Genomic DNA, 13,400 nt, shown 5'->3' with positions numbered 1-13,400 from the left:
CCCCCACAATTATGCCAGTGGAGCAGAGCATCGACCAATATTCAGTGCAAAGCTTCCGCACCAATCTCCAAATTTGTTTCTCAACACCCCACCTGCAGTTGCATCACCAGGGTTTCCATGTGATGTCCCGTCTGTATTGAGTTTAATCCACTCATCTCGCGGAGCTATCCACCCTATTCTTCTCTTCTCTCGTTGCGGCACACTGTTCTGATCTCTTAGGGCGCATGTTGCTTTGGTCACCTCTGTTGCTTTCTCCTTGACGAATTTTACTCTGTCCCTGCACAATCGGGTGTCCCCAAAAACATTTCCACACCTCCATTTCCACGCCCACCATACCGTTACTGCAAAAAAGGTGGACCATGTGCTCTCTCCTACCATCTGGTTATCCCCCAGGTTTGTAAACAGCCATTAGAGTAGTGACTGGGTAAAGAAAGTCTGTCTTTTACCCATTGGAACCACACGATTCCATATTCCTTCCATCGCCGGACAATCCCGAAGAACATGTAATACCGTCTCTGGAGCTCCCTTACAGACTTCACACGTATTCGTAGCTCCAAGATGCCGTCTGTATCTCTCACAATTGGTCATGATAACCTGCTGTCCAGCTAGCCACAGGAAACATCGTACTCTCTCCGGAGCTACCACCGTCCATATACGTTGATAGAACCTCTCCATGTTCTGTCTTGGTGAGACAATAGAAATTAACAGCCTGTAGGCCGACTTTACAGAAAAGCTTCCATTATTGGTTCCTTTCCAAGCTACTCTATCCTTCGCTCCAGTTACATGATCAGGCACGACTGCAAGGAGCTCAAGTCGTTTATCCTAAGATACGGAGCAATGTTCTCCACATCCCAGCCAATACCGTCCTTCCACAAATCTTTAATTAGTTGATTTTCTTGACCTTGTGGCAGAACATATGTGATCGACAGTAATAGAGGATCATCCGATAGCCAAGTATCTGACCAAAACTTAATCTGTCTTCCGTCTCCGAGTACCCATCTATGCCCTCGAGCCACTATTTCTCTTAGTCCGAGACCCACACTTCTCCAAGTAGAAGACCAAGTTCCTTTAGCCATCACCCATCTCATATCTTTGAGATCACCTACGCTGTATTTCTTTCTCACCACCTGAGCCCATAAACTGTGCTCGTTGTTCATAACTCGCCATCCAACTTTTGCTATCAGGGACTTATTCATCTCTTTTGAGCGCCGGATCCCTAAACCTCCTTCATTTTTCTGTTGGCAAACTTTATCCCATGCCACGAGATGAAGCTTTCGTCGGTCTGAGGAGCTCCCCCAGAGAAAGTTGCGCGCAAGTCTGTCTAGTCGGTCAAGAGTACTCTGTGGAAGCATAATTGTACTCATGGTATGTACCGGAATCGACGACAATACCGATTTGGTAAGTGTCACACGGCCCACAAAGCTCAGCGTCTTACTCTTCCAACCTGTAAGTCGAGATGAAACCCTCTCAAGAACTTCTCCAAAGGTGTCCTTGTTAATACGCTTCTGCAACACCGGCATGCCGAGATATTTGCCCAGGTCATGTGTTGATTGAATACCACTCTCATGACTAATCATTCTTCCCATCTCCCGCGAAACATTCAAAGAGAAGAATATTTTGGATTTCTCCAAGTTGACTTTCTGGCCAGATTCTAAGCAGAATCTTTCCAGTACACCTCTAATGACAAGTATCTGAGCAACTGAAGCCTCCGTAAACAATATAAGGTCGTCTGCAAACAAGATATGGGATAACAACGGTCCTCCTCGTGATAGTCGTATATGTTTCTAATTGTTCTCCACTACAGCTCGATCAATAAGGTCGCAAAGCCGTTCCATACACAGAACAAAAAGATAGGAAGACAAAGGGTCTCCCTGCCGTAAGCCCCTCAGTGGCTTGAAACTATCAGTCATCTCTCCGTTCCACAACAGACTCATCGATGGTCCTGTAACACACTGCATAATCCACCCTACGCAAGTATCAGGGAACCCGACTGCCTGTAAAGTATCCTTCAAAAAAGCTCAGCGTATTCTGTCGAAAGCTTTTTCGAGATCCAGTTTCAACAGCATCCAACCCTTCCTGCCCTTCTTCTGGCGCATTGAATGGACTGCTTCTTGGACTACCACTATATTATCTATGGTAAGTCGACCTGGAAGAGAACTTGATTACGCTGGCCCAATGATTTTGTTCATGATCCCTTTCATCCTTCCCACCAATGTCTTTGTGATCGTTTTAAATAAGACATTGCAGAGGTTTATTGGTCTGAATTGCATTATTCTCTCAGATCTCACAACTTTCGCGATAAGCACTAAAACTGCATTGTTTGTGTTCTGGGGTAATTCCCCCGTTCTAAAGAAGTCGAGCACAAACTGAATCACCGAGCTTCCAACCGTATTCCAACATCGCTGATAGAACACCGATTGAAATCCATCCGGCCCTGAGGCTTTGAAGCTTCCCATATTTCTGATCGCTGTCGCTATCTTATCTGCAGTGAAAGGCCGCTGTAAATCGTGTTTATCCGCATATGACAGCGTCGCGAAGCTCCCCCGAAGTAATGCTTCCACTGACTATTCCACGTCATCAAGAAAATTATTACTGTTTATGATTAGTGATTTCCTCATGTACATGTATAATCTTTTTTAAAATAAATAATTTTATTTAAATAACTAGAAAAAAAGAGGAACATGGCAAGGTGGCGATGGCGAAGACATGATGCCATTGCAAGGAATGAAGTGGCAGCCATTCGGGTCAATCATATTACCTTTTCTACTTTTGTGATGTCAACCGGTGCACAAATCAAAGTTATGTCATGTCCACCTTTTACTTTCTACTTTGTTCATAAAAAACACTCTTTTACTTTCACAGTTGCATGCTACACATAAAATTTACCTCACTTAAGCAAAAAGTATACTTTTAACAGTTAACCAAAAATCAATTCCAAATAATTAATTCTAATTTTTATCTATTATTCGAAGATGGAATACAGGGAAAAATTACACAAACGAGCAGAGAATAGAGAAATTCCACGAGAGATAAACCCAAATAAGGAAATTTACGTAATATACGGAGCAAAGAATCATTAACAGTTGTAAACTAATAAACAGAAATAAAGCAAATCAGTTAGGATTTGAGAATCCCTTTCCTGGTTTTGCTTTCTACGACACTTCATTGCATAAAGTCTTTGCTTTTTCGAGTTAGATCTTGTCTTAAACCATGGGTCAGTTGCAAAAATGACAAAGATCCCGTCTCTTTTCTATGAGTTTGATCACTACAAGTGTCAAGTCTGTGCATTGCACTGCAAAGAAGATTCAGTGTGTGCATTGCTTAGACCACCTATGAATATATCATATGTAACAAAGTTCTCTGTAGTAGTTTTAGTTCCACTATTTCATGCTCAGTGAAGAAAATCAGCATCCCTTGTGGTTTTCAGGTGGGTCTTGGAATGGTTGTAGTGGAGAGCGCAGTGACATCAATATACATATGTTTTGCTGAAGACCCTTTTGTTGATTCAGAGATGGGATGCTGATTGAGCTGCTCCACCGTCGTCGCCAACATCGCAGCGCGAGAGCCCGTGAAGTGTTGACGACTGCTTGATCAGGCCATGTCTCTTGGAAAAGAAGAGATATAACTGTAGAATATCATGCAAGTAGATGATTCCTTCGTCATGAATAGAAGTTGTGGACGTTAGTTTGATCAAAATTTATCAAATATAACCTACTGATTTTGCCTTTTAGTTAAACACAAATTAATTGAAGAGGAACAAAGCTTGGACAAGCGAAAGAAAGAAACAGAACTAGCCGGAAGACCAAACAGCCACAAGCTTTGACTCTTATCAATCTATCCCTAAACAACTTTAGTTAAAACTGACTGTTCAAGGACATAATCACTTCACAGATGTGCTAGTGCTACATACAGTAGTTATGGATATCGGGAGCGATGATTAATTGATTTTAGTAACATATGAATCATCCAAATTTCTAAGAATTAAGCAGCAACACAATCCAAAGTCGGATTCTCGATAGGGTGGTATTTGCAGTTGAGTAAACTAAGATGAACATATTGGAAACAAGGATTTGAACACAAGAAGATGTAACAAAGGAAATACAATTTTCCTAACATATATCAAATGCAGTTCATAACCAGCAGCCAAAATAGCGTTTTACACAAAACATACCAATGCAATAGCAGAAAAAGAAAACAAATACAAGAAACTTTATAAACGAAAAGTTATTCCAGATGAAAGATTATCTATCAGTAATACGCTTGAAAAGAATCAGGATTACGCCACTGCGGCACCATTAATGGACTGAAGCGCTTGGTTTGCAAAATAACGAACATCAACATCAGGGTCCTCGCTCAGGTCCACCAAACACTGACGTATTGTTTTGTCCACCACCTACAAAACACAGAAAATAACATTACAGTTCAGCATTTAACATTGGAGTAATGTTTAATCATTCTTACTGATTGGTCGACTATGGGGATGAGGGATTGCAGAAGTTTTGCAACATTGAACTTGATGTTTGGAACTCTGCAGAGGTTAGATATGTGCAACAACACGTTAGAAAAAAAACTTTTCTCTGAAGGAGTTTGCGAAAGTCATCTCTATCTATCTCACCTGTCTTTTGATGCCTCAACCACGACGGGAAGAAACTTAGAACATGTGATTTCTGATCCCATTACAGGAGCCATGAGTGATATTGCACGTAGAGCCATCATCCTGTGTAGGTAGTGCGGATTGTTGACCATCTCCAATACCTGTTTACATGAAAGCAAAAAAGGTTAATACGGAGCTCTGTATATGCAGCTTTAGCAAAAAAAAAGACCCAAGGATCGAGATCAGAGCCATAGATATGAAAGGTTCTAGTAGGAACTGCCCAAAGAATACAACCTGGGGAACTAGGTGCTGCATTGCCCATTCAGAACCAAACTCCTCTGCAAGACGCTTTAGGTTGTTTGCTCCAGCTTCACGGATAGAGTAGACCTGAAGGAGGAGACGAGAACAACGTTAATATCCAGAATCACAAGTAGATGAGAGATATTATGCTACCATTAAAGATCCAATATCAGGGATTTAAGATAAACCTTGTCTTGTAACCATTGCATGCAAAGGGCTCCGAGCTTGTCATCGAAAAACCCTATACCTAACTGGCTGGCCAACAGAGGAACGTACTCAATTATAGCAAGACGAACTCTCCAGTGCCGATCCTCGGCAAGCTCTACAATCGCCGGCAACAAGGATTGTGACAGCCGATCAATCCCAATAACCTGCCGTAACAGATATTAAGTTACCAAGTTAAAACAAAGAAGCAATGTAAGTAGCTAAATTTAAGATTGTGGAAGAGGGATATGGAGCAAACCTGGTTGACTTGGTCTAGCTTGCTTATGATGTTGAGGCGTACATCAGGAAATTCATCTTTCAAAAGAGAGAGAAAAATTGGTAGGAGATGCTCAATGGTTGAGTCCTGTATTCAAGATTTTACTCTGTTAAATTATCATTGATGCAACACCAATTGGTGTGTAACTTATATTTACAAGATGCAGAGGTGTTGGCTATCTCCAGCTCATATACCTTTCCAAGGATAGGAGCCATTCCCATTATTACTGACGCTAGAGCAGAGCGGACATGTTGAGAAGAATCAGATGATAAATCCTGCCAGAAAATAACAAGGAAATGCCATCAACCCATGCCTGTTATATATGGAATTAAGAAAAAAGTAAGAGCCGAGTGAATGTACGTACCTTCACGCAAGGAAGGATGTGTTGAATAGAAAGCTCTGGATTCAAAAGCTGGCAGAACTTAGTCACTTTCCCTGCTGCTGCTATTCGCACTTCAGCCTCATTGTCCTGTAGCAGTCTCACATACGCCGGAACCAAATCCGTCCTAGAACAACAAAAAAGTTTTCGTGTCAAAATAATAAGATACCGTCCAGGTCTCTTATATCTTTGGAAAAGCACTTCCAATAAACGCTCTTAGCTTAATGGTCGCAACATTGTTTTACGATAAAGAAAAGCCAGAACAATAAAACAAGAAATGTCAGAAGGTACATACTTGGTGCAATCAGGACCAACTGCCTCACAAAGTTCATATAGCTGATTAGCAACCATGTAGCGCACCCTCCAAGATTTATCCTGCTCTCATAAAACAAACCATACAGCAACCACTAATATCAGGATTGCAACCTTTTACCAATGAAAACTATCAATGCAATGAAAGTAAAACCAAAGCTCAATTTCACCTGAGAGAAATTAACAATAACAGGTAAAACGCGTGCAACACAATCCTGAGGTTCCAGTAACTTTCCAAGAGCTGCACAGCCTTCCACAGCCAATAGTCTAACAGAATCTTGTTCTGAAATGAAGTTTCAAATTTAAACAAATATCAAAAAAAGGGATAAGAAACAAACATTTCTAATAAGATATGTATCTGCTCTAACAGGTGTCTTCATCAAACCTTGCTACTTAGTTTCAAATGTGATTTATTTACCAAGCAAACTAGTTCTAAGTGATGGACACACATAGTAAGACGTGACATATTTCAAGCATTAAGTACCATCTTTAGTAAGATCATCAAACATAGTCATGATCTCAGCGTTCAAATAGCTGGACTCCAAAGTAGTAGCAAATTTCCCCAGGTTAGTTGCAGCAGCTCTCCGCACCATAGGCATATCATCTTGGCACAACTGGTTATAAATAGACCGCAACTCTGTCTTCAACACATCAGTACAGCCTTGGTACGCAACATGAAACAAACCACATGCGGAAACTCTAGCTGCAAACCATTCACCAGCTGCAAGTCTCTACAATATAAAGAAAAAAACAAATTAGCCTTGACCACTTGGTACATATAGATTCTCTCTCACTATCACTATCTAACCTTCACAAGAGGGACAAAGGAGTCCACAAGATCACTCTCCCTCATCTCAGATCCGATCTTACAAAGCGAGTCCACAGCTTTCTCTCTCACGCAGGTCTCTTCAACGGTGCAGAGAGATTCAAGAGGAGGGAGAAGCACATGCGCATGCTCAACCCCTCCAACAAAAGGAATGAAAACACCCAGCTCCCCAGCCATTGCAAGGAGAACCTCGTCGTCATCATCACTGTTCTCACTCAGAAAGGGGATTAACTCTTTCCTCGTGCGCTCCTCTCCAAGGGCACGAGCGATTGTAGATAGGCGACGGATGGAGTTCAAGCGAAGCTGTATATCGTCGTTCTTAAGCTCGTCAATGAGCACAGCGATGGGATATAAAGGTTCATCCACCATGGCCATCCTCCTGAAAGAAGAATTCAAAATGGTTCCTTTAAAAGGTAAAGTAAGCTACTTTATCGAGACTAGTGTGAATTTATCAATAGCGATGGAATCAGGTAAAGGGAGAGAGGCTTTTGGATCTTGAAATCAATCCGATGAACATCACAGATCCTGGAACGAAAGCTACGGCCAATCGGAAATGGAGGCGTAAAGATGAGATCTTTATGATGCATAATAGGGAGGGAATCTTACCGATCCAGGCGTCGAGCTGCTTTCAGATTCCGAGGTGCGAGCGAGAGACGAAGGAGGAGAGAAGATGGGTTGCGAGCGAGAGAAAATTATCTATTTCCTGCGTTTGATTTTTACCAAGAATAAAGGACACAACACAAGAGAGTAAGAAAACTAATAATTAAATAAAATAATTAAGGGAAGGTGTGATTGGGCCTTCGGTGGATTATTGGGCTTTAAACATCTCTGTTAATGATCCATTCAGCAAATAACAATAAGACAGCAAAATTTGGACTTTTGTGTAAACTTATTATAACTTTACCAGAAAACCCTATTATAATTGTCTTTACTAATAATGCATTAATTAAAGTGCTTCTGCTAATCCCTGGGACTAAAGCAACTCTGAGTCTAGTCCAAGCTTTTTCTATTTTGTTCTGTGAGACGCAAATGTGGCTAGCAAGAAAGAAGTAAGATCAGTGTCGGCTTAGAAGGATGGCAAAGGGGGCATGAACCTTGGGCCCAAATTGTTTTTTGTATAAATAGTATTGAAAAAGAGTCCAATTTTTTTGTAAAAAATTAAAGATAAAGGCCCAAAAAAATTTAAATTACCATAGATATTTATGTTTTAAAAAAATATTGTACCATTTTGCCACGGGTCCAAAAGTTTTTTGAGCTGGGCCTGAGTAAGATGCGCTTTCATATTCTACAGATCATATTACCACAGAACTTATGAATGATGATTTTTTTTAGAAATGTTAGGAAATTCATTTTTCCTAATCGTTTCTGGTCACCATTCATATCCAAACGTTTTCGTCATCTATCTTATTAAAACTCAAGTACAAAATTGGAGTGTTTGGAGACTTGAATAGGACTTTTAAAAATTTGGAGTGTTTGGAAACATGGATTGCAGTCTTTTAAAAAAAAATATTTTTGTTTGAAAACAAGGATAGTAGTATTAAGAAAAAAAAGTAATGGGCTTATGTTTTTTTAAAAAATTGAAAGTTATCTAGGCCACTTTTAAAATATACCAAAATGGGTCAATCTAATTCCCTAAAATTTTTTTTTCTAAACTAACCATAAAACAAAATTTAAATTTTATATACATATTTCAAATCAAAATAATAATTCAAATTTGATTTATATAAAAAATTGATTCAAAAATATACATATATTCAAAAATGGATTTTTACTAAACTATTTTTCAATAACCATTATAAGAAAAATATTGTCAATATATATAAGAAAAATATAATACAAAGCCCAATTTGAAATACCAACTCAAATTATGGTTTTCATATTTCATATCTATCTTATTAAAACTCAAGTACAAAATTGGAGTGTTTGGAGACTTGAATAGGACTTTTAAAAATTTGGAGTGTTTGGAAACATGGATTGCAGTCTTTTAAAAAAAAATATTTTTGTTTGAAAACAAGGATAGTAGTATTAAGAAAAAAAAGTAATGGGCTTATGTTTTTTTAAAAAATTGAAAGTTATCTAGGCCACTTTTAAAATATACCAAAATGGGTCAATCTAATTCCCTAAAATTTTTTTTTCTAAACTAACCATAAAACAAAATTTAAATTTTATATACATATTTCAAATCAAAATAATAATTCAAATTTGATTTATATAAAAAATTGATTCAAAAATATACATATATTCAAAAATGGATTTTTACTAAACTATTTTTCAATAACCATTATAAAAAAATATTGTCAATATATATAAGAAAAATATAATACAAAGCCCAATTTGAAATACCAACTCAAATTATGGTTTTCATATTTCATATTAAGTTTTAAAAATATAATATATGTAATTATTTATATGATGGTATGTATAAAATACTATTAATTATATGATTACTTATATGATGGTACATATAAAATACGATTAATTATATGATGATAAAATACGATATATAATAATGACTAGGGATGGGCTTTTGGATACCCATACGGGTTTAGTTCTGATCGGTTTGTATTTTGGGTTTTCGGGGTCAAAGATTTCAGCCTTATTAGAATGTTTCTAAATTTTGGTTTGAGTTCGATTTGGATCTTTGCGGGTTTAGTTTGGGTTTGGATAACTAATTTAAATTATTTTTAAAGTCTTAAATCATTATATATTTTAAATTTCTCAAAATGTATAAATAAAATAATATATTACGTATAAATTTGAATAACATATGTCATAATACTTAAGCTTAACATATCAATTGGCTTGATTTAAAATTTTGGATACGAAATCAATAATTATTTTAAGTATTTTTGGTGATTTGAGTATACTTTAACTATTTCAGATATTTACTTTTGACTATCTATATATATTTTCAAGTATTTAAACCAATTTAAAAGTATCATTTTTGATGTTTTATATACGTTAAATCTAAAAATAATTAATATATATAAGTATATAAATCTATTTTTAGATAAATTCGGATACCCAAATACTTCGGTTCAGATCAGATTCGGTTCTCTAAATAACAAAATTTTGAATAATTAGAATATTTAATCAATTTATGTTTGGGTTTGGTACTATATCTTTGGATCGGTATCGGTTATGTTCCTCGGATTCATTTTTCCAAATCCTAATAATTACATGAAAAACAAATATCAACATATTTTTCAAAATATACACCCGCGCGCCTGCGCGGGTCAAAATCTTGTTTACTTTACAAATTAGACATTACATTATAAATCTGTTATCTGAAGATCGTATTCTCTCAGGCGACTGCTTTACAAGGTTAGCTTCTTATTCCAAATTTAAAAGATGCTATTTATTTGAATTCATAGTTGCTAGCATTTTAAACATATTTTTCAACAGATGTTAGAAAAAGTAGGGGGAATTGAACAACTTACAATGAAGAGAGTCTGAGTACACAAAGCATGATCATCACCCTATTCATTGATATATGACTACTTATATTTATTTAAGCATACATAAGGTTGTCAGCATGTCTTAAACTTTACCACAATGTTTTCTCAGGAGCTCTGATGTGCCTAAGTGTTTGACGGCTTAGCTAAGCTCCTTGATGAGAATTTGCTGAGCAGAGACGAAGAACCCGAGGTTGTGGTTGCAACTAACATCAACCCAAAATTAATAGGCAGTAATATGTTACCTTCCTGTTTTAAACAAGTTTTCGATTGTCTTAAAGTGTTAATTGACTGTTTAAGATATTGTTTCAGGCCGGCTATTCTTGAATATGAGATCCGAGGTAACCCCTCATTTTTAAAACACCTAATATGCCTTTAATTATGTCGTCAAATTCACCCAAAGAGTTTTTAAAACTAAGGGTGTGTGGCAGTGAGGAAGGCTCAACCTCCAACCCGAAGAAGTATGTGGTGTCAAGAAAATTGAACGATTGACTTTGGCCAAATTGCAGCATGGGTTCACATCGTTCACATGTTTTCAATGCAATGAGGAGAACGTTGTTGGAGTTATAAGGTAATCTGTCCTGACCAAATCCACCTTTGTTACTTTTAACTCACAAGCTAGGGTTCTAAATTAAGACATTGCTTTGAACAATATTTGCTACAGACCGTGTACAGATGTGTGTCTCTGATGCTACTGAAACTTCGAATTTTGTTGCTTTTGACACTGAAATCACTAAACTGACCAATATACGTGCTACCGACGTCTCAACCAGCATGTATTTGTTAGCCACTAGCACTCTAACGTTTCTCTTTTTGGGTTATGACTACTTATATTATTGCATCCAGTTGCTTATCAAGGGAGGTGGTGGACAAAACCCTGGGATTGGGACCTTCTACTAGGTCTACAGGGATGGTTGCTCTGGAAAGAAGTCACAGATTGACTAAATTAGGAAGAAGTGGAGCTTTTTTAAACAAAACAAAAAAAAGAAGTAACAAAACAGAATGACCTGTTCGTTCCTTTTCTTTGAAAATAATATATCCAGACACTGAAGTCTTGAGTTCTTAAAATCTACATATTTTGCTTTTATGCTTTACTTTTTTCCGTAAATGCAACGTCTTAGACATTTTGCAGTTGAAAAATAAAAAAATCAATGATTCTCATTGTCCTACTCCTATCAAAGCTAATCACTATTATAAATAAGATGAATATTGGCTGCACACTGCATATTTGCCTTCTACTTGGTTACTAAATCGTCACGAACACTAAAAAGGTGCCTATCATCCTCCTTCACCAACCTTAACTTAATTTGCAGCTATGAAGAAAATAGATATTTTAAAAGCACATGTTATTTTAAACAATAGAAAAGAGAAGGATAAAATAGGGAGATTGTGTGATTCCAGACATCAATACATATTGTAACATATTTAAAACAGAGGTTGGTAAGAGTTGTGTTCAGGGCCTTCATGCCGGTATAATAAAATTTAATGTTCTCAGTGAGAACAGGCGACGAGTAACTCATGCCAAAACCCAATAATAATTACAAGATGAGTAAAACAGGTAAACTCCATGGACATAGATATTAAACAAACTACTGAAACTGAACCACGTAAGAGTATGTTAACACCTACTCTCACACAACAAACACATCCAAATTCCTAGGCGTGAAGATTATAAAAGATCCTACGCATCTGATATTTTCTGCCTAGGAATTCCTCAATGTTTTAGTAATGGTTAAGAGATGATGATAATATGGGGCCGTCTGGTGGACTTAACACTAGAGGTTTGAAAGAATTTCCGAGCAACGCTCAACCAGGATCCAGATTTAAAAGAAAAAAACAGATTTGAGGAATTCTTACGCTGAAAATATTTTTGCTGGAACAAACGCAACATACAAATATATAATAACACATGCGCGAAGCATGGATAAACCACTTGTATTTAGCAAAAGGCATGATTAAGATGTGTCCGTTCGTTCCTCGTTAGTAAGTGTGTGTAAAGATTTTATAGAATGTAAATTGTCTATTGAAAAGAAACAAAAATCTCTTTTCTCAACAATGCCTAGAAGTTGTAATAGAAACCTTCGTCATTAAACTGAGTCACAACCGAGAGTTGAGGATTGAACGGAAAACCCTTCTCTGGTTTGGTCCCCGAACTTGGCAGTCTTTTTGTGATTTCGATACAAGAGACTGATTACTGGCCGGAAAAAAATAGAGAATTTGTACTTCCTACACACCAAATCTTCCCTATTTGCATTCCATACTCTATATCCGTCCAATTTTCTTCCCCCCATCATTACCATTTTCCCTCCATTTTATGGTGTCCCACCCTTTTCAGTATATTGAGCTAATTTGCTCAAAAAAATATTAAGTTTGTGTAATTTAGTTTTAAATTAGCAAAACCCCAAATAATTGACCATCCCATTTATTCTGATCTGATAACTCCTCCCACTAAAAATATTTAAACTAAACATTTCTCACTTCAAAATGCTTTAGTTGATTATTTATGAAAAATATAGCATTGTTGATGGTTAGATAATGTCTACCTTGTTTTATTATTTTCATATCATTTTTTTGTAATAAAATGTTTAGTTTAAATATATTGTAATTTTATTAAAATTTCAAAAGTTATATAATGAGTGGGTTAATTTCAACTTTATAAATGAAAACTGTTCATTATAAAATAAAATAAAAATATCTAAGAATATTATTTTTAGAGGAAAAAATAAAGAACTACATTGGAAAAAAACTTTTCTATTATAGAAACAAAAATATGGAAATACTTGAGGTGGTCTATGCAACTCACTAATGACAAATTTATTAAACATGAACCGTGAAGGCCTTTACTCAAACGATGTTAAATTGGGTGGAGCCTGTTTAGACTCATCTTGTTTGTATATGTTCCATTTAGAAATCAAACTAATTAAAGTTATAAGGGAAAATGGGATAAAGGGGATGATAGGGTAAAAGGGATATGATGTTGTAGTTAAGGGACTTTGGGGTTTAAGGATTTGATTTTCAGGGATTCAGATATAGTGCTAGTAAATTCGTCACAA

General features: G+C 36.7%; 1 protein-coding gene across 2 annotated transcripts; it reads right to left on the bottom strand.

Moving 5' to 3' along the window:
- Window positions 1-4,083: 4,083 nt before the first annotated feature.
- Window positions 4,084-7,714, bottom strand: LOC103829159 (serine/threonine-protein phosphatase 2A 65 kDa regulatory subunit A alpha isoform). Of its 2 annotated transcripts, none has more exons than XM_009104823.3 (13): window positions 7,499-7,714; window positions 6,875-7,271; window positions 6,551-6,797; window positions 6,237-6,349; window positions 6,050-6,129; window positions 5,740-5,881; window positions 5,570-5,650; window positions 5,358-5,462; window positions 5,083-5,265; window positions 4,889-4,981; window positions 4,616-4,755; window positions 4,462-4,528; window positions 4,084-4,393 (listed from the first exon to the last, which is right to left on the bottom strand). In XM_009104823.3, exons 2-13 carry the CDS (start codon window positions 7,265-7,267, stop codon window positions 4,277-4,279), a joined length of 1,761 nt encoding a protein of 586 aa, XP_009103071.2. In that variant the 5' UTR covers window positions 7,268-7,271; window positions 7,499-7,714; the 3' UTR covers window positions 4,084-4,276. The 2 variants fall into 2 exon arrangements, with proteins under 2 accessions (XP_009103071.2, XP_033130122.1); XM_033274231.1 differs by having other exon boundaries at window positions 4,218-4,393; window positions 7,491-7,622.
- Window positions 7,715-13,400: the final 5,686 nt, after the last annotated feature.

Source organism: Brassica rapa, chromosome A07 (genome assembly GCF_000309985.2).
Source record: "Brassica rapa cultivar Chiifu-401-42 chromosome A07, CAAS_Brap_v3.01, whole genome shotgun sequence".
Classification (NCBI taxonomy): domain Eukaryota; kingdom Viridiplantae; phylum Streptophyta; class Magnoliopsida; order Brassicales; family Brassicaceae; genus Brassica; species Brassica rapa.
Note: the sequence above shows the minus strand (reverse complement) of the source record. Positions and strands in the feature narration are given on the sequence as shown.